At 37.8% G+C, this 21873-nt stretch overlaps 2 protein-coding genes across 10 annotated transcripts in view; one reads left to right on the top strand and one right to left on the bottom strand.

The window, feature by feature from the left end:
• Positions 1 to 9292, top strand: part of PDIA6 (protein disulfide isomerase family A member 6) — a 40032-nt gene extending 30740 nt beyond the window's left edge. Inside the window, exons 11-13 of the mRNA XM_069072254.1 lie at positions 1238 to 1396; positions 8178 to 8274; positions 8824 to 9292. Of these exons, the coding sequence (XP_068928355.1) occupies positions 1238 to 1396; positions 8178 to 8274; positions 8824 to 8892 (325 nt within the window). The 3' untranslated portion in view covers positions 8893 to 9292. The remainder of the gene's footprint in view (positions 1 to 1237; positions 1397 to 8177; positions 8275 to 8823) is intronic.
• An 856-nt stretch (positions 9293 to 10148) lies between these two features.
• Positions 10149 to 21873, bottom strand: part of ATP6V1C2 (ATPase H+ transporting V1 subunit C2) — a 67085-nt gene continuing 55360 nt past the window's right edge. For 7 of the 9 annotated variants that reach the window (XM_069072257.1, XM_069072255.1, XM_069072263.1 and 4 more), the window contains 7 exons: positions 21158 to 21226; positions 18943 to 19035; positions 18394 to 18487; positions 15217 to 15354; positions 14078 to 14175; positions 10703 to 10832; positions 10149 to 10495 (listed from right to left, as the gene is read on the bottom strand). In XM_069072257.1, coding sequence (XP_068928358.1) covers positions 10406 to 10495; positions 10703 to 10832; positions 14078 to 14175; positions 15217 to 15354; positions 18394 to 18487; positions 18943 to 19035; positions 21158 to 21226 — 712 coding nt within the window. In that variant the 3' untranslated portion in view covers positions 10149 to 10405. The remainder of the gene's footprint in view (positions 10496 to 10702; positions 10833 to 14077; positions 14176 to 15216; positions 15355 to 18393; positions 18488 to 18942; positions 19036 to 21157; positions 21227 to 21873) is intronic. The other 2 variants (XM_069072258.1, XM_069072259.1) reach the window with 1 other exon arrangement.

Below are 21873 nucleotides of genomic sequence, written 5' to 3' on the forward strand. Positions count from 1 at the left end.
GCCATTATTAGGGTTAATTGAAAAAAGTACTATCTAGTAATAGAAAATTGTAAATCAAAGGACATTTTGGTACCATTGAAAACACCTCTTTGTTATGGGAAATCTCTAACAAAATTTTAAAGAATGTGATTTGTCATAACCTCCTGTCCTTCCATTTATTCCTGTGCCCTCCCTCCCCCCAAACCTATTTACCTTCTTCTCTACAGTCTGTCTTCAGTTGCCCCCTACATTGCACTCATTTTCTTCCCTTCAAGATCTTCTTGTCCCTTAGCGAACCAGTTCAACTTTTTATACTATCTTCGGTCCCTAGCCCCATTGCCCGTCTGCCATTTATCCCTTTCCAAACACCACCTGGGATAACTCTTATCATCTCTTTTCTCCACTATTATTTGAATTCTGCTGCTGAAGAAAGGCATACAATCATATTGATTGGGTCAGCTACAAATTGGTTATCTATTCTCAATGGGGCATTCATTGTTGCATGCCAGTCATTTTATTTATCCCTAAAGTCCCCATTTCTATCAGGTGGGCCACCATTTTTCCAGCTGCCCAGCTTCAGAACCTTATTGTCATTCTTGATTCTTCATTCCCCTCACCCCCTATATCTGCTAAGTTCCCAAGTCTTGTTGATTCCTCTCACATCTGTCCTTGTACTCGCACCACAACTATCCTGACTTAAGTTTTAATCACCTGCTATTGTAGTAGCCTCCTAATTGCTTTTCTTGTATCCATTCTCTTCTCTTTCCAAAATACCCTCTAAAGCTGCCAAATTGCTATACCCAATGTGCACAATGTCACTGGATAAAATACAGACTTAACTCTTTGGGCATCTAAAACCCTGCACAGACTGGCTTCAGACTTTTATTAGTGTAAATGATATATACTATTTCTCTGCAGACACTACACTCCAGACAAACCATCCTATTTGCTGTTCCCCATACATGACGTTCTGGCTCCCATTTCTGTGTTTTTGCACAGTCAGGCCCATATGCCTAGAAAGATTTCCTTTGCCTCTGCCTCTTGAAATCCTTTGTTCCCTTCAAAATTCAGTTCAGATACTACTTCCTTCAAGACATCTTTTCTGATTTCCTCAGTTTTATATTTATTTTTAACATATCCTATTTTTTTTTTTGGTCTATTTTATATTTTATTTCCTTTTGGGAGTGGAGAAATGACCAATATTTTATTCTTGAGTATAATGAGGACCCTAAGAAATTATAAAGATACTCTTTTCTAGATGGCTGTGGACAGAAGCTGGAGCTCAGCATGAGCTTGAAAGTGCATTGGGAATTGGAGGTTTTGGGTACCCTGCAATGGCAGCTGTCAATACACGGAAGATGAAATTTGCTCTTTTGAAAGGATCTTTCAGTGAACAAGGAATCAATGAGTTTCTCAGGTAAGGGGGGAGGGCGTGCATAAGAGGCTTTGAAATTAAAATAAGCTTTGAGATAAGCCAATTTTGTAGGTAACTGAAATAAACTTTTCAACCCATGTTTAAATTAGTTGGTGTTTTAATTTGTTGCATTTTGATGGCCTTTTCCTCTTAAATAATATTGATATTTCTAAAGTGGTAAATAATAGAGAAACAGCTAGGTGATACAGTGGGATAGTTAGGAAGACCTGAGTTCAAATCCAGCCTCAGACACTTAATAGCTGTGTAACCTTGGGCAAGTCAGCCTTTTTGCCTGTTTCCTCCACTGTAAAATGGGTTTAGTAATAGTGCTTGCCTCACTGTTGTTAAGTTTATGAGAGAATACTTTTAAATTACTTAGCACAATGTCTGGCACATTGTAGACATTATATAAATACTATTTATTATCATTTTATCATTATTAAAGATAATATGTAATAATAATTTGTTTTGTATTGAATCTTTTCAGAGTTCTCATAGTTTTCAGAGTTCTCAGACTTTCTGTTCGTTCCTACCTTAGCAACAGGTTTTGTTTTGATTTTATTTTTGTTTTTTAAAGATATTTTTAGCCATATTCTGAGCCAGGGACCCAGAAGGGCCAGAGCTGGCTAGTCAAGATTCCACTGTACTTGGCTTTGGTTATTTGAATATGGGTGTGTCTGACCAGGGAATTCACAGTTCTTCAAATAACATAATGAATCCATTCTAGGAAGTGTTAAAAAATTTGCTAACTTTCTTATCCTTGTTCTCCACTCATATCCATGCCTTCCATACTGTATTGGAGTTTGACCTTATTCCTCATTTTGAGAAAAATAGCCACCCCCTAACTCTCAGCCTAAAGAGAAGCAGCCTTCCACACAATTCTGCCTCTGCTTTCAGTTGTATCTTCCCTGAGGTAGGGAAAGTCATTGTCTAATTGAAAAAAACTACCACCTCATGTCTCTTTCTGAGTACAAAGATATTTAATTTAAAGTAGTAACAATCAAAGGACTTAGCGGCTTACTAATATCCATAATAAATTGAAAACAAGATTTTACCAAATTATGCAGAAGCTGAGTAATTGAGTTCACTCTATATCTGAATATATGAAGAAATCTTTATATAAAGTATATGGAGTGTTTTCAGACAATTATAGTAAAAATAAATGATCCATAATTTAAGAAAGGAAGAGAAATGAAAATGCTACAAGAATTTAGATTTAAAATTTAGATTGATCATAGGAATAGACATGGATGACCAAATCATTAGTTTAGTTTCCATGTAGTAACCAAAAGCAGTGTGGCATAGTAGATAGATACAGTATCATCATCCATAGTACTCCCCAAATAACTGCCATGTCTCAGGCTTTTTTCTCTAAATATTAATGATCTGTCATGATCCCATTCTCATAAATGGGTTTAATTATCATCTGTGCTGATGAATCCAGATCCAGTATTTCTAGCCCTAGTCTTCTCTAACTTATAGTCCTGAATTATTAACTGCCTATTGGATGACTTAGAGATATCACAAACTCAAAGATTTTCTCTTTCTTTTTTTTTTTTTTAATTGCAAGGGGATAGTAAAGAATAAGGTCTCTCTTTAAAGGTTTGTGTTTCTTGAATCCCATTTAGCAGTCTGAAGTCTATGGGCCCCTTTTCAGGATTTTCAATGTTTTGAAATATGAAAGAATTGCTATCTATTAAATTGCCTAGAGATTTTACAAAAACGTGAAACGATTGCACTTTAGTATTTTTGTGGCATGTAATTGGATTTATTAGTATTTTATGAATTGAAAGGGTTTTTCTTAAGTTAATCAGTTTTCATTTCTAAGCTTTAACTAGCTCACATAAACAAAAGTTCTTTGGGGTCCTCAGTCATTTTTAAGAGTTCTAAAAGAGGGTCCTAAAACCAAAAAGTTTGATAACTGCTGATTAAGAGCAGTTTTAGTGCTGTAAGAGCCATAGTAGTGTTAACTTTTAAGTAAGTAAGCTCATTTAGGAAAGAAAATTATTGAATTACCCCCAAAATTTATTTGAACCTACTTAGTGTATAATTGTGCTTCTATGATAATATAATGTAAAGAGCCCTAGATTTTGAGTCAGGAGAACTAGATCCCAATCTCAATTTAATACTTAACTTGCTTTCATCATCTGTAAAATGAGGACATTCTCCAATTTATACCTTTTTTACTTTGTCATATTTTTGCATGAATACAAAAAAGTGATTAATGAATAATGGTTATTGGTAGAAATCACTTTGCTAATGAGATCTGTTCATGCTTGTATCACCCCTGAAAACCAGGTGAACCTTCTAATACTCAGTACTTCAGAATACTTTGTTGTGGAGAATGATAGATAAAATGTCTTGAGTAGCAATAAGGACAATGACTGTGTTTACATTTTAACCCTACTCAATTTCATCCAGAGTTTTCATTAAGTGCCTGCCTCCCTGTTAGGATGGGATGGTGCTATAATCCTTGAAAGAGAAGAGCCACACACAGTTTCTCATGCAGTATATGAACAGTTAATGTCTAGGACAGGAGCCCTTAAGGAAAACTGCATGTGATAACAAAAATCAGATACATAAAAGTCAATTCCTAGCAGATTCTTTTATGGTTTGGATTGTATTGAAATCTCTAGAAACATTCCCCCAAATCACTAGCTTATATTGATGGAATAATTAAAGGCTTAAATTGCAATAACCCTTAATAAATGACTAGATTTACTTACATTTCAAAAAAGTATGTTTAAGATGGCTACAGGTATTGTCATAGTACACAGTGATTAAAGTAATAATAATAATGATGAGTTAGCATTTATATAGTGCTTTAAGGTTAGCAAAGTGCTTTAACAATAGTTAACATGTGTAAGTGCCAACAATTTTGAAACACTTTAGAATGATAAATTCAGTAATAAACCATGAGTCCAGAGTACTGAAGATGAATCACACTGCCTTCATCCTGATGGAGAAGCAATGGACAAAGAAAGGCAATGGAAAGGAATAAGTATTTATAATAGTAACTACTATGAGCTAAGCACTTCTTACCAAATATGATCTCATTTGATCTTTACAACAACCCTGCAGGGTAGGTACTTTTACCATCTCCTTTTTACAAATGAGGAATCTGAGGCAAACAGGAGCTGAAATGACTTACCCAGGGTCACACGACTAGTAAGTTTCTGGTACATAATTTGAACACAGGTCTTCCAGACACCAGGTTCAGCATTCTACCCACCTAATGGGCTATGTTTACAAAGTACTAAACCATAGTAGTAGTTTAGTATGAAAGACACAATTCAAAAAAGGAAAAAGAAAACAAAAATATTTTGGAAGAGATATTTTTGACAACTTTTGAATGGAAGAGAGCATTTGGACTCTAGAGGCTCTAGGTTTGGATCTTAACCATTGTCACAAGTTTCAATGACTTTGTCTCATTTTCCTTGGGTAGAAAAGGAGGTAGGGTTGGTTTATATTTTTAAAGTTGCTTTTTTTGTCTTGAAAAAATCTTTTTTTTTTTTAATAGGAAAAGTGAGTCATGCAAAGGAACTCCCCAGTATTAAAATTCCCTCCTTATGAAGATCAGCAACTGTAACAATCTTAGAAAATTGCTTCATGCAGTTGTGTCAGACTCAAATAGAAACGGGTCACTAACCCATAAGTAAAAATCCTTGCCAGCTAAATGTTGATTTAACATTTTAAAATTCAGCATTACCTGTTTTATTTTATTAAATATTTTCCAATTACATTTTAATCTGGCTTGGCCCTGCTGGTAAGTGTTGTAGGCCTTGTATTTGACACCTTTGGCCTAGAACACTCAGAGGTTGTAACCTGCCTGGGATCACAGAGGCAGGACTTGAGCTCAGGCAGGTTTTCCTGACTTCAATGTCAGCTCTCCATCCACTATACTATATTGCCATAAGCTATAAATTTGCTAGTCTCTAGATTTGCCTTCAAGTCTGTGCATTCCTTGAAGTAATTTCCTTCTGAGTATCTTATTTAGATTTGGGAGCTCCAGAGTCCTGGCTCTAATATACTCTTTTACCTTGAATAAGTCATTTACCTTCCTGAGGATTTAGTTCATTTTAAAATGGAGAGGTTGGACAAGACCACCAAGTGGTTTGGTGGCTAGAGCACCAACCTGGAATCAGGAAGACATAAGTTCAAAACCAGTCTTCGACACTTAGTTGTATGATCCTGGACAAATCAGTTAACTTCTGTCCATCTTAGTTTAATCTGTAAAATGGAGATAATAGTGCCTACTTCCTATGATTGTTCTGAGGATCAAATGAGATATTTGTAAAGTGCTTTGTAAACCTTGGATCACTATATAAATGCTCTCATCATCTAAAATCCCTAAATCTAAAATCAGTTTTAAGTCTATTTTCCTTTGCATCAATATTGTGGACTTTTAATTTGTTCAGCTCATATATCTAGAATTTCCTGTCATCTTTTTTTTTTTTCTGATGCTTTTGGCATCGCTAAATAGGATAGGTTATATGATTTATTGACACTGTGATTCATATTTACTCCCTACCCTGTAATAGTAAAGATCTTATAGACTCTTCAAATAAATTACCTTCCTTGGCCCTTAGAAAATGGGAGAAAACAGAGACTGTCTATGTAACTTTCTGCCTGAGTTCATTTAATTGGTTTTCTTAAACATCATAGGTATTTCATGATTTGGTGAGGGTAGTGTTTTTGGAAAAGCTCACTTGGACACTTTTAACTGTTATTTAAGATATACCTGTATAGCATGTAAAGAGTTACTATAAGACTAGTTCTTAATCTCAGCATTTAGATTGATAAAGAGAATTTTTCAGGAGGCAGAATTGAGGGATTATCAAACTTATCATTTCTCTTGAGCTGAGTTGTCTTAAGTGTGATTTAATATTTTATTTTTACCCCAATTACACATAAAAACAATTTTTCTTTAATTTTGAGTTCCATTTTCTCTCCTTCCCCTCCCCCATCATTGAGAAGGCAAGCGATTTGATATAGATTATGCACGTGCGATCTTGTAAAACATTTCCATATTTGCCATGTTGTGGGAAAAAAAAACACAAAAAGAAAAAGTTTGCTTCAATCTGCATTCGGACTCCATCAGTTCTTTCTCTGGAGAGGGATAACATTTTTCATCCTAACCCATTGTCTTGGATCACTGAGAATAACTGAATCATTCACCATTATACAATATTGCTGTTACTGTGTACAGTTCTATCAGTTCGTATAAGTCTTTTCAGGTTTTTCTGAGAGCATCCTGCTCATTTCTTACAGCACAAAAGTATTTCATTACGTTGATAAATGACAGTTTGTTCGACCATTTCCAAATTGATGGACGTCCCCTCGATTTCCATTTTTTTGCCACCATAAAGAATTACTTATAAATAGTTTTGTACAGATAAGTCCATTTCCTTTTTGTTGCTTTTTTATTTCTTCGGGATACAGACCTAGTAGTGGTATTGCTTGATCAAATGGTATGCATAGTTTCATAGCCATTTAGGGCTGTTTTCCTTTTTTTTTTATCACGGCTTTCAGGTAGTCCAATACTTTTTAAATTATCTCCTGGATCTGTTTTCCAGTGAGATATTTCACATCTTATTTTTTTTCCCCATTCTTTTGACTTTGATTGTTCCTTGAGGTTTTGGCACACTTTCCCAAGCTTCAAGGTTTTTTGTGCAGCTGTTTGCAGAGCCAGTTCTGGAGATGTGTAAGCTCTCAATTTTTCTAAGGACACGTGTTTACTATTCTCATGGTCTTCTGCCCTGGAGTTGTGACCAGAGTCCCCACTCCCCTGCAGCTACAAGCTGATCGCATTAGTGCTCCTCCGCACCCCAGGACAGCCACCTGGATCTGTAGGAGCAGTGCCCCTGTAATCTCTTCTTACCAGTTGTCCAACCCTTTTGCCATCTATGGACTGAGAGCTCCAGAAGCAGCCACTGCCACTGCTGATTCAGCTGCTGCCTAAGCTGGAGCTATTTCACCCCATGTGGGTTCTGCCACTCCAGAATTTGTTTTGAGGCATTATTTTAAAGGTATTTGGAGGGGAATCTCATCTAGGGGAGCTAAGGCAAGTCCCTGACTTTTCTTCTCTATGTTGGCTTCATTCGCCTCCAGAGTTATGCATTCATTCTAGAGGCTGAAGGGGCAAAGAGCCAGAACCAAAATTATAGCCAGCTATGATCCTTGCAATTACTTGTTAAAATGGAATAAAGGGTTGATAACTTGAGAAGAGGGAAGAGGCAATGGAGATTATAAGAAGCTACACAGGATCTAAGGATTCATCAAGTAGAAGCCAACTGCTTGTTTGATGTGAGGAATATCTTCTTGCTGGGCATCATCTAAATTTGGCATTCAGTTGACCCAGACACTGGTATACCCTAGTGCCCCAGCTAATCTGATGCAGGAAAAGGAGTTTGATTTGGGGTTTTGTTTTTTTTTCATGAAACATGCCACTAATTAATAAAATATAACAAGCTTCTTGATTATGCTTTCCGGTGAAGTATGTTGTATATAGCTCTTCACAAGCAATTGAGTTGGTAAAACTAACATTTAGTAACAAATCAAGGTTTTGTTTTAATCAGTTGTTTGAGAATCTAACTGCAGCCCCAAGTTTGAGAGTAAAATCAAAGAATGGGATGTTTTTGTATTTGTATAATTGCACTTAAACATAATCAGGGAAATTGACTTGAAATGTATTATTTGCCAGTCATTAAGAATGTGAAATCATTGTGCTTAGCTCATCAAATATGTATGATTCAGAGAGGTTTTCCATTTCTTTATTTTACAGAGAGCTTTCTGTTGGCCGTGGCTCTACAGCACCAGTAGGTGGTGGTGTTTTCCCTAAAATAAGCACAGTAGCGCCCTGGGATGGCAAAGATGGTGAGGTAAGGAAGGTACTGCCTGCTCTGGGCCAGGCACTTTACAGTAATTTATCTCATTTGATTCCCACAATAACCCTGCCAAGTAGATGCTGTTTCACAGTTGAGGAAACTAAGGGAGACTTATAAATTACTATGATCTTCTGCATACTTGCATTTACTCCGGTCATTCTTTGAATTTTTATTTACTCTTGTCACTCAACACTTAACCCACTCCAGAAACTTTTGTTTTCTCATGAGAAGTAACATCACTCTCAAATAATAAAGAGGACATTTCATACCCTTCCACCTCTCATATTTTCCTTGGCACCAGTTTCATCTCTAAACTGAGGAAATTGAACCACATGACCTCTGAGATTTTATACACTGACAGGGAATATTATGGTCATTGCCTCATTTGTTGCCACTACTTTTGAGTTGAAAAGGGATAGAGCATCTTTGAGTTGTGTGGATCAGTATGTTGTTTCTCCATGACTGCCATATATTTAAGAAACAGTGATAGTGGTCAAATATTACTTTGCCGCCTTCAGTAAAATCTCATTTACTGTTTCACAGCTTCCCATCGAAGACGACATTGACCTCAGTGATGTAGAACTTGATGACTTAGGAAAAGATGAGTTGTGAGATAGGACAACTAACTTCTTGGGAGCGGATTTTTCCAGCAGTGGTGGAACATCCTTTACAATCAAATGGATATACCAGTGGCCTTTTTAAAAACTGAAGCAGCATTGTTTGGTCATTTGAAACACTGTAACAGTGAACTGTTTGCATCTCAAGAAAAACATTGAAAAATTCTATGAATTGTTGTTAACCAGTGAATTTGATTGTATTCTGTCAAATAATATTTTGAAGATAATTGATTTTTTTTGTTACTGTTAAAAAACCATTTTTTTCCATCCCAAGTGTGCTATTTGTAGGTTCTTTAAGGCTGTTACTTTACTAAGTTTTTAACTGTGATTTTTTTTTTCTTCATTTGAACACAATGCTTTGTTCCAGTTAAAGAATAAAAACAAAGTATTTTTGACAGTGCCTATCATGTATGAAAACAAGTCCACATCACACAAAGGGTGTGTGATTCAGGGTTTGAGGGTTTTGACTAGCAGCTATCCTCACGGATACATGAAAGAAACATGGGTTTCTTTCCTACATTCTGGGGTGAACATTTGGGGAGATATACCATCTTTTTTTTCCCCTTATTTTTGTTTTTCCTGGGTCTGTTTTTAATCATAATATCTCCTTGCTTGTAGCACTATTTTATTTTTACATTGTATAAAGTTAGTTTCAGTCTTGAGAACCTAGACAAAACTTTTAAGTGGAATATACTCTTGAGCAAAATTGGGGACAAAACATCTGTGAAAGCCAGGCAGAACTTAACACATACTGTTTTTAAAGTGCTTCTTGTGCCCGAAGCAGCCTCAATATCACTATTATTTGAGAGTAGGTTTTAATCAATTGCTGGTTCAGGGCTTCATTTCCAATCTACTGTTCTTGGTCTTCTTTATAGGCCTCATCAAATGAATATCAGGGAACCAAACCCAGGTATATAGCTAGGCAATAATAAGTTTCCAAATGTTTGTTAAATGGCATGATGTACCCCATTTGTAACAGTCTTTTTCAGACTTCTGTGTAGGGCATGGAACTGATACTTAGGCCCTATTTACTTAGGACCTGGACTCTTCAACCTTGGCAAATTGTTATCTTAGACTTTGGGGCAGGGAATATAACTATAAGACTAAGTACAAAACAGTTGTAATTATTTTACATGTTTGTACATATAATGCCTTGAATACGTGTAAAATTATCGTTAGAATAGGGTGACTAGGTGTTTAGTTTTTAATTATGTTTAAATTGAAGTCAAGAAAAAATACTTCAAAGTTCAAAGACTATGGGAACTTTTCTTTATTGTAACTTACAAAAAATAAATACAACCATAACTAATTTTTGTGAGTAATTTCTGTGAGTAACATTCTAAATTCTAGGCCATTTTTTAAAAAAGTAATTTGTATTTTGAAGGTTTAGCTATTTGTAAAAATTCTCTAACTTAGAGAAGACAGCATCCGCAGTTTAATTTGATTATGTGAAGGCATGAAATAAGGCTATTTCTAGAGTTACTAAGGGTTACTGGAGTCTTAAAAAGCTAGTCAAGAAGACTAAGGTCAATGTGAAAGTAGACATAAGGAAAATAATCTTGGTTATTTAGTTGTAATCCAGGAATATCCACAGATGCCTAGAAAAGTGAAAAAAGACTAATTACATTCTTGAAAGATCAGGGTTTTTTAACATTGTTCATATTTTCAGTGTTTTCGATGTTTGAAAACACTGCTCAACTTACAGAACTTGTCCTTCACATTAATTTATTTCCTATACACACATGTACTCAGTTTTATAATGGAAATAAAATACAATTACATCTTATCATAGATGATATACTTACATCCAGTATACTTGCTGCTGCTACTTCGTCCAGGTGTTTGAAGACTGAGTTTAAAACCTCTCTTAAACGTTTTGTGGCCTTCTTGTGGGGTTGTAAAAGCACTGCCTGAAAATTCACGGGTAGTCCATACCTTTTTCAAATGTATAAAACATTACTAACTCAGAGTGTAAAGATAAAGACCACCTTAAGATAAGATATACAGTAAAACTTGTTTTGAGAAGAACTTAAAAGTACATTGATTGAATAGTCAGTAGGCTATAAGCATCATTCTAAACATCAGTGATAATGTAATAGTGCTGAAAGTAGATGTACTTTTTAAAGTCCAACAGCTAGATGGCGCAGTTGATAGAGAACCAGCCCTGGAGTCAGAAGACCAGAGTTCAGATCTAGTCATAGACCCAATTGCCTCTCCTCCCCAGTAAAGATGTCAGAATTCTGGAACATGTGGGACTTTTTGTTCACTTGAGCTCAGGATAATCAGTATATGACTAGTGCTTTCTAAAGTTCCTAGCATAATAAGGATGGGGAGGAGGAATAAAGAAAAAGGACCTCAGCCAGGGGCCTTTAGAATCAAATTACTCTAAAAAGTAAATTCCTGAACAAAAGATGTATCCTAAAGAAATGAGTGTTTATACCAAGATATATTTCTAAGGAGTAAAATACCTTTATGGTCATTGGTTTAAAAAAAAAAAAAGTCACAAGGCCCAGTGGCTTCAAATGTCATTTTTATAGTCATTATTTTCTCAGAACTGAAGGCTAAAAGTATTAAAAAATTTTTTTCCCTTTTTGACTGTGAACATGCTCAGGGTAGACACCCCTCCCCAAACTCACTGACCCCCTTAACCTGGTTTAGCCTGTTGACTAAAACTGCTTTACTAACTCATGGCCACTGTGTATGCTATAGCTTCTTGGAGCCACAGGTGAGAGTCAGGTGGGTCAGATGGACACCATAGGTGGAAAGCAAGTCCTTAACACCAGAGGCAATCTTCCCTGAGCATGACCTACACCTTTCGAACTTAAAAGATTTTACGTCTAAGACATTCCAAACTATAAATGTGGCAAGGCTGCACTAAGCCCCTTAAGTATAAAAGGGCAGCAAAAATTTTTTTGGCTATTGTATCATTAGGTGTTAAAAACATTGGAGGTGAAAATTTTAGGTTTATAAAAGCACAACCCTAATTAAAGCCCTCTGTTTTCTTTCCTATTCTTCTGTTCCTTCTTGGCCATGCTCTACCTAGTGGTAATTAGCTAATTAACATTTTTTGTGCCTTCTCCCTCTTACCCCTCTCCCCAAAAAACCACTATACGTAACTTATTTTTATGCATATCCTCCTGATAAAATAGATGGCCCTTGAGAGCAAGGACTGTTTGTTTTTTATCTTTGTATCCCCTGGCACCTGGGACATAGTAGGTATCTAATACATGATTGCTGATTGATTGTAGAGATGAGAAACAACTGCACATACATACAGACTTGGTATGTTAGTTCTGCTGAATTCTGCTGAACTATTTTTTTCCTTATTTTATTAATATATAAAGGATGGCTCTGGGAGGGATCTATTGGGAAAGAAAGTGAAATAATAAGCAGCAATGTTTTTTCTAAGAGAAGGCAATATTTCCTTAAATCACTCCTAATTCCTAAACCACATAAAGACCTTCAGGAGATAATTATTTGCATTTTTATTACATTGAATCAATTTATAAGAATAAAAATAATACAATATTGTCAGCATCAGAAGTTAATATAAAATTGGGGCAGCTAGGTGGCGCAGTGAGTAAAGCACTGGCCCCAGAGTCAGGAGGACCTGAGTTCGGTTCCGGCCTCAGACACAACACCCACACAAAAAAAAACTAGCCGTGTAACCTTGGGCAAGTCACTTTACCCCAATTGCCCTCCAAAAAGGCCAAAAAAAAAAAAATTGGCAACGGGGGGGCGGGGAGGGGAGCCAGCTAGGTAGTGCAGTGAATAGAGCACTGGCCCTGGAGTCAGGAGGACCTATGTTCAAATCCCACCTCAAACACTTTAACACTTACTAGCCGTGTGACCTTAGGCAAGTCACTTAACACCAATGGCCCAGCCTTCCCCACTCCAAAAAACAAAGAAACAAAAAAAGTTGGCAACCTCTGGAAGGTAGAGAGCCACAGGAACATGTCAGGATAGAAGGGGAAAATTCAAAGTATTTTGATAGCAAATAGGCACCAATTCCCAACATGGAGAAACTTGGATTTTGAAAGGTATGTTTGTTACCTTTTCATTCAAAGCAAATGGGATCATGATGTAGACCTTTTCTTCCTGCCTCTCTCCTCTATCCCACCCTACCCTCTCATTTCTTCCTCTTCTCCCTACCCTCTCCCCTTCTCTCCCATCTTCTCTACCTTCCATTCCCCCCTTCCTTTCTCCTTTCCCTCCCTCCTCTATCCTCTCTTCTCCCTCTCCACCTTTCCTCTCTATAGTAGTCCTTGGTTGTAATATAGCCCCCCCCCCCCCATGCAGCCCTGTAGCTTTTCTTCCTGTTGTCATGTCCATCTCATTTGTGGAGATTTGTCCGGGAATATCCTGTTTAATCAGCTTTAATCTGCATCTAGTATTGTCCCATTCTTTACTTCTGTGAAGAGACTAGACAGAAAAGTTCTCATTCTTTTCCAAAAACCTACCTATTACCACTGTTTAATAACAGTCTTACAAGCTCTACTCCTGCCCATGCCCCCACAAACACAGGAGGCTTTATTACCTACACAGCTGATATAGGCCTGTATAATTTGTTCCACCAGTTACCTCTAAAATTTTATCAACTCTCTGCCACGTAACAGTAATATTATTTCTTTAGTCTTAAAATTTGCAGTTTTCCTTGTGTCCCTAAAAAGAAGAAAAGGTCATCTCCATTTTATAGATGAGTAAATGGAGGTTCTAAGCCAAAATGAGCTGCTTGTTGGTCGCCCAGATCGTGTCAGAGCTAGGTCTTGAACCCTAGGTCTTCTAAGTCCAGGTTTAGTACTTTTCCCATTATTTCACATCATCATCATCATCATCAATAATAATAATAAGGCAAAGTAGTTGAAGAATACTAGTTATGCTAATTAATACTACCTAAAAATAGTAAGTAAAATATTGATTAAAAATAAAATGTTAATCAATGACTAGCATTTATATGGTACCTTCCATGTACAAGGCACTAGTGGTGTTAGCACTTTACAGATACAAATATGTCCCTTAACGACCTTAGAGGGAAGGTGCAATTATACTCATTTTGCAAACAAGTGAAAGGATTTGCCCAGGGTCACAAATTTTAACTCCTCTTCTTGATTCTAGACCAAGTGCCACCAAGCTGCCTTTAAAAAATGGTATTTCTAGACATGTAGCCTGGGTTCACTTACCTTAGCACAGATTCAACAAATACTCTCAAAGCCTTTAGATGAATCCAGGCAATAAATGCTTCACTGAAGTTCACCTTGAGCCAGCGCAAAAGGGGACCCTTGAAAAGAAATCAGGTTATTGACTTTCCCTTCTACCTCCAGAGACATGTTAAAGAAACTTTTCATTATGACAAAATACTAACGTTGATAAGAACGAGAAGCTTGCAAAAGCCAAAAAAAGGTGGAGAAGCCACCCAGAAGTCCACCTTCCAGAAAGAGAAACCAGTCCCAACTATATCATGGGGGCTGAAGGACATCAAATTCCAGACTCCATTAAGTAGAGTTGAAGAAAATTAGCAGCTCAGCCACCCAGCACATGCAAACCACCTATACCAGTGTCTGGAAAAACTAGGGAACCCACCTTAAAGTAAGTTCTGATACTAGGCAAATTTCAAACTTTTGTCTGACAACAATTTCCAACTCAGGATCCTTTATGGTCTGTCATTGCAAGCTATCATATCAACAGTGTAAGGCTGACAAGTGCTCTACCAACATTCAAAGACTACATTTCAGACCAATTAAGCCCCAACCCTGCTTGGCAGGGGAAATGCTGCAGAGATTCCCTTGATGTAGATAGTGACAAAACTAATGATAATCAGCACAAACTACAGATTCTTCTCAGTAATCTCTAAAGTACTTCACAGACAGTAGTACATGAATCCTCCCCAGCACCTCAAGATATGTTGGTAAGTGGTTGAGTACCACTCTCTTCATTTGTACAGATGGGGAAAACAAGAGAGCACAGATGAGCTGCCCAACATCCCAGTGAGTTAGTGGCAGAACCCGTCATAAAGCCGAAGACTCCTGTCTCCCAATTAGCTCCATCCACTATAATCCTGGGATAACCTAGCCCACCTGACCAAGAAGCACATTCACTTAGGTATTAGGGCAAAGAGGTGGCAGTTAACAAAAAGCCCTATAGATTATAAAAAGGCATTATTGGCAAGGGAAGGGTCCCCTTTTTCATCACTTTTATTAATTTGTCTAGTGAAAGCCTCACTAGATGATGAAAACAGTGGAGAGAGATTCATTTTATCAAAAGTTAAAAACCTCTCAGCTTGGAGAGGGAATAGAAAAGCTCCTCAGGCAGAATTGCTTACCTCACCCTCGCCCTCACTCTCTTTTTCTTTCTCCGTCTGCCCCGTAGTGGGCCTACCAGGGTTCCCTATCGGGGTTACCTTAACCATGTGATCCGGGAAGGTAGATGATCTCTTTTTAAGAGCAACACGTGAAGTTTGCTATAAGCATAGAAATGATTTATTAATCTTTCAGCAAACATGCATCAGAACACAAACTAACATTAAATCAATGAAAAGCATCTAAAAGCAAGCAAGTGAATGATGAAATTTAACATTAATCCTAGAGATTAAGTGTACAAGTTAGAGCTGTCATCTAACCTGGGGAAACTGAAAATAGCCTATGCCTGGCTTGGTGCATTTCCTTGCTCACAAATCCAGGACCAAAGCCAATCACTGAAAGAGGGATTAAGACCACATACCATGCTTGGAATATATACAGCCTCTGCCTATATTTTATGTCTTCCTTCATAGAGCAACACAGAAAGTTTTTGGAATGGTCCAGGTCCACCCCAAATCTTGAAGAAATTCAGGGAAATTGTTGAGGTGAGGGGACAGAACTTTCCAGTCATGAGACAGTCAATGCAAAAGCATGGAGATAGGAGATTGAGAGTCCTCTCTGAGAACCTGCAAGTAGACCCGCAAAGCTATACTGTAGAATGTGTATGTATGTATGGGGGGGGGGGGGGGGGTGAAAAAAGACTGGAAGATGATGAAGAGACAGTTACTGGTAGCTCAGGAAAGACATGGACTGAATTTGTAGATCTGAGATTTCATCGCTCTGTAAACAAAGGCTGAAATGAAGGATCACAATGAAAGTAGAAATAGAGCTTTTTTCTCCTTGGTCAAGAATTAAAAAAGGATGAAATTACTAGTTCTTAATGTATAATATAATAGATTTAAATGGGATTAAGACTGAAAATGGGTTCTGACCTATAAACCTGTAACACACCCCAAATCGACCCCACCCCTACCTCCACCTAAAGGCTAGTAAGCAGTATGCTACTTTCCCCATATAATAAGATGAGAAGGTTGAAAGCTATTAAATGTTTAAAAGTTGGATGCCTGTTACAGAGCTCCATTTCCCTTCTTAAAGAAACCTTGGCCTCACTCCCTGAGGCAGGGGAAGGGGGAGGATGGGGATGTGCAGAAGCAGAATACCATGTAAAATTCTAGACCAGCAATCTGATAAGCCAGATGGCAGGTGTGATGCTCTTGTATAACACACTGATAAATGGGGTGGTCTCAGGTTGGCTTGTGATGATACAGAGGGTAATGCCAAGAGTCCTACTTTACCCCTCCTCCTCAGCACAGCCTTCTAAAAAGTTTCTCTGGGAATAAAAACGACTCCTAGATAGTCCAGGTCCTGGAAACTCAATGAAATTCACAGGTAAAGCATTAGGAAACATAGCTGGTTTCCAAGTCAGGAAGAAATAGTGCATTGGTTCCTTGATTGAGGGGAAGGGTGAAAGGGGGGGGGGGAGTAGTGCTTTAATTTTTATTCTTTGAAAAATGTGTGTGCTCAGGGAATCAATGGGAGAGGTGCTTCTGGGTAATAAAATTTTCTAGTCAGCTCAAAGTTAACAGAACCATAGACTTAGCAGTGGAAGGAACCTCAGAAATCATTTACTCCCACTCTTCCCCAATTAAAAAAAAAAAAAGGAAAACTTTATGTTTTAGCTCTTACTATTATTTGGCAATGTCCCACTGAGACCTGCCTCAACAAAGTAAAGTCCATTGACCAGAATTGATTTATTCTTTGAGGGCTGAGGATCCTAGAGATCAGGGCCATTATACAGCTGCTCAGATGTCATTGCTCAAGACAATGTGAAGGTGTGGGTAACTGAACACCAGACCTAGGCCAGGAGTGTGAAGTTTTTTTATATGAATCTCTGACATCTTTTCTTTCTTGCTATATCTCTTATTGGTAAAAGTAGGGGTCACAAAACTCCAGTTAACGGAGGTTCCAGGTAATTTGTTTATAGTAGTGATAGTTTACTATGTTTTTTTGCTTTTACCTGATAAACATGGAAAAGGGTTATCAAAGCACAAACTGCAGCATATTCAGGATTCTGTGAGTTATCGAAACATTTCACATCAAACTTTGGCCAAAACACAGAGCACAGAATAATGTATTCACAAATACCCTTCCATACAAATAACACTTCTAAAACCTCCACTGTCTTTAGAATAAACATATTTTCCCTAACTTTAGCAGAAAGCATGACATACTTTTTAAAAAAATGGGATTTTGCATAAATTTGCATTAAAGCTTTTCTCCAAGAAAGAAGAGGGGCTTTCAGGACTTGCTCTCCATTTTCATGACCAGTCCTGAAATCAGTAGATTCACAGGATGTCAGAACCAGATCCCTTCATGGTAAGCACGGTAATAAAAGATTCACTGGACTCTCTTAGGAAAAGACAAAGAGGAGATAGGCCTTCTGGCTTCCGAAAACCTAACTATGATTTGAGTATATGTATTATTGAGCATATGTATTAAACCCACTTTACAGAGAAACAAACTAAGGTACAGAAAGAAAAACTTATTTGCCCAAAGGCCATGTAGATCATCTTTAAAAATAGAAAAGAGTGTTGTTTTCATTTATATGCTAAACTAAGCTTCTTTTACATGATATAAAGCTCACATGATACTATTGCTGGAGGACACCTTTTAGACAATTGCTTTGCTAAAATCATGGGTAGGTAAAGAAGGGGTAGTTGTTTGATACACCTGGACACCAAGCACCACTGCCTTGAAACTATGCTGTCAAGAGTGGTCTGACTAGTTTCATTCAGCACAGCTGCATTATTGCCATCAACACAGGAACTATGTTGGTCCCTCTGGACAAGCTCTGAATTCTATTAGCCTCAGCGTGAGGGTACCCGAAGACCCCTTTCAAGGGGAAACTGAGCTCATGTTCATTATCAATGCCTGTGCCTGCCATCCCAGAGCACTTGGCACAAAGCTCCTAGGAGGTCATATGGTCCTGCTTGATGGAAGTACAGGGGAATGAAGAGAAGACAGGCTTCCCCAATATCTATCTCTTAAAGAGTTGGGGACCAAATCAGGGAAACTTCCAAGCTTCAAACAAAGGACCTCCTCTAGCTAAGACATCTGCCCCCTGGTAAAGGGATAAATGAAGGGTGGGGCAGCAAAGTTTAGATATTCAGTACAAAACTTCATCAGGAGCAAGTACTTACATACTGTTGCTTCTTTTCAGAAAGCAATTTAGTCATTTCTTCCCTTTCAGTTTTAATTTCTTTTTCATCATAGAAAAATTCACGGACAATGAACCTTAAAAGAAGTAACATGGAAATGTTTTACATGATTGGATATGTATAACCTATGTCTGATTGCTTACCATGCCAGGGAGAGGGGAGGGGAAGAAGAGATTGAGGGACAGAATATGGAATTCAGAACTTAAAAAAAAAAGTTAAAAATTGTTTAAACGTGTAATTGGGGGAAAAATAAAATATTTTTTAAAAGAAGCAATATGTTAGCTATTAAATGGGTAGAAAGAAGAAAGTCCTAACAGACTAGCAGTCAAGGGAAAAGGGTTCAAAAATACTGACTTTCCCATTAATTAAATGGCATAGTTAGGATAGAGGCACTGCAGAGCAGCACATTTTCAAGGTTTCAGCTTGAAATTTCAAAAAGGAAAACAATATAAATTAATAATAAAAGTAAATAGACAAATAACTGGGTGGGGGGATAAGCAAATAAATAAAGTGGTAGCTCCAAATTCTTACTTGTTTTCTTTGGCTTTGGCTTTGAAATCATTTATCACCCTTCGAAACATCGTGACTGTAAAAAGGCCTCCCTCGTTGTCCTCCGCAATCAGTCTGTGGAAGAGAAGACCCCATTGTGATCTTGCTCAGACTAAAAGGCATTGGCATTGTCCTTCTCTAGGATTTGACATCCTACTGTTCCTTCTTTTTGGCATCTCACAAGGCTACAGGTCAAGGATCCATGCATCTGGAAGGTCTAAGAACTTCAAATACAGGGAATTTCCAAATTCTGAGCCTGTCGTCTTCACTCTGCCAGTTTCTGTATTCTCCCAACAAGATTGTAGTAGCTAAGAGATTTCAGGGAACACTAATGATACGTGGGGATACTCCACATGTGGTCTAAAGGTTGGTCCTTTTGAAGGGGAAAGTGTGATGGACTAGGAGTTAAAAGAACTAGATTTGAATCCTGACTTTGCAACTAACTGGGTGAAGACCCAAATTTATATCTGGCACTTGACAGGAAGTTGGGTGGAAGACTAAAGACACTGGATAACAGAATTAGAATTCAGCAAGATCTTAACAAACTAGAAGGATAATATTTACTTTTACATTATTTTAATACCTAAAAATCAGTGATTTCATCAGTGTAAATACTTTTCCTACCTGATAAGCCCACTGGGGACAACCAGATGACAAACACAATGAATTTAGCTAGTTTAGAACACAGACTATGAACATAGACACCATCACTAGCCTTGCACCTAAAGCATTTCCATCTTGGTAAACTCTGACAGAACCTTTGAGAGCCCAAGATCACCTCCATATCAAGATGTCTTGTGAACTGACACCTTCACCATTCTGGAGTCAGAATATCTGGGTATGAATTCTATGTGAGCACAGTTGTCACTTAACTCCAATAGGAAATAAGGTTGATTCACTGAAGGCTGAGATGATGACGATAGATCTATAGAACTCATTAAGATTTGCAGAACACTTTACATATATTATCTCATTTTATCTTCAATAATATTTGAGATCAGTGCTATTGTTATCCCCATTTTACAATGGCAGAGTGTTTAGAGTGGCAGAGGTTTAATGGCAAGTGGCAGAGATTTAATCCCAACGCCACAGAGCTGCTGAATATATAAGGGAGGCTTTAAACTCATCTTCCTGACTCCAGATCCAGCCCTCTCTCCCTTATGCCAAGTAGAACCCATCTGGCTCTAAATCTAGGATTCTGTGGCTTTCATCTGGAAGCTAAAAGCAAGTTCTTAATTCACAACAAGCAAATTATGTTTGCCTTCTCATTATTATTTTTATACATGTGTACTCATCTTCCAATGCCCATTTCAAACATCACCTTAACATGTGGTGCTCAGAATATATTCTAAGATTGCTGCTATGTCTGAAGCCCCTAGGGAATTCCTTCCTCTTTCGGTCCTATTAGAGCTAGGAAAACCGTTCTTCTGCCTTGTATCACAGGTAAATTTGTTTTTCCTTACCTATGAGACAGATAGTGAGCTCCCTGAGGACAAGGGCTATCCATATCTTTTTTAAATCTGACTATCCTTCCATAATACTTAGAGATGCTTGATCATGATACAGGTTTCACAAAGGCGGTGCCAGGAAAGTACAAGTTAAAAGAGTTTCAAATAACAACAGCCCAGCAGTGGACTGCATGCCTGTGACCTAAGGTCCAATTCATCTAAGAGCAAAAATCCAGTGAATTATATATATTCCCTCTCATCAGAGCAATTCATGAAATCATATTGTTAGATTCTAGGGTCTAGAGAAACAATGACCAGCACTGGCAGAAAGATTGCCCACATGCATCACATAGAGAATCCATTTTTAAATATTATGCATCAAAGAGAGCCTGTGGCTCCATGGTGAGTCCCTAGAGTGACTCTTAACCTTCTAATGAAAAAAACACTTCCTCCTCTGTGATCTAGTCCAAGTTCCCTCACATTTTGCAGAGGAGGGAGGCCCAGAGAAGAAGGATGATTTATCTAAGGTTGTACAGAGGTAGGCCTAGGATCAAAGTTTATGGCCACCAGTTCAATGCTCCCCTCAGTCATCCATACCTTGCCTTTTCAATTAACTAAACTTTCTGAAACACACAAACTCTAACAGTCTCTCCTTGCAGAAAATGCTGTTTCTAAATACAAGAAGTGCAAAACCCACTGGAAACAAATGCCCTGACAGGTCAAGGATCTAGTACAAGAGTTTGACTTACTTGGTTGATCGAGGTACCACCATGTCTGAGAGAGATTCATATCTTTTTTGCCACTGTGAATAGTTTGGCCTTCAAACAACAGAACAGAACTTCAGTTAGCAACAGCAAAAACAACAATAACGTGCATTGTAAAGTGTTATTATTAAAGCTCACAAGAGCATTTTCCTCACAAGAGCCCTGTGAAATAAGTGTGTTATTATCTCCATTTGAAAGATAAGGAATCATATTGTCTTTAGAGAACAATTGACTTTCCCAAGACTTTATAACTATTAAGTATCAGAGTCACAACTTTCTCTGGGGGAATCCATCAGGTCCCCAGGTATGTGGGATGGGAGGCTCCTGCCTGACACAGATCATCACTGCCAGCAGCTTCCTACTGCAGGGATTGATTAAAATTGTCCAACTTACAATAAGAGACTGAGGCAGAGCTCTGTGCCAATTGCACTTTATTAAAAGGGTCTGTGTTTCCCTCTAATGAAATGGACCTCAGATCTTCCTCACAATCAAAGATGCCCCCTTCTTCCAGGGCCTTATTTTCATAAGGTTTGACATCTGAACATTCTAAAGGGGCTATATAAAGTATAGAATTGGGCAGCTAGGTGGCACAGTGAGTAGAACACCGGCCCTGGAGTCAGGAGGACCTGGGTTTGGATCCGGCCTCAGACACTTCACACACACACACACACACACACACACACACACACACACACACACAC

The sequence above is a fragment of the Petaurus breviceps genome, unplaced genomic scaffold, assembly GCF_028583685.1.
Source record: "Petaurus breviceps papuanus isolate PSGF00001 unplaced genomic scaffold, PetGlider_PUasm1.0 90845, whole genome shotgun sequence".
Lineage (NCBI taxonomy): Eukaryota > Metazoa > Chordata > Mammalia > Diprotodontia > Petauridae > Petaurus > Petaurus breviceps.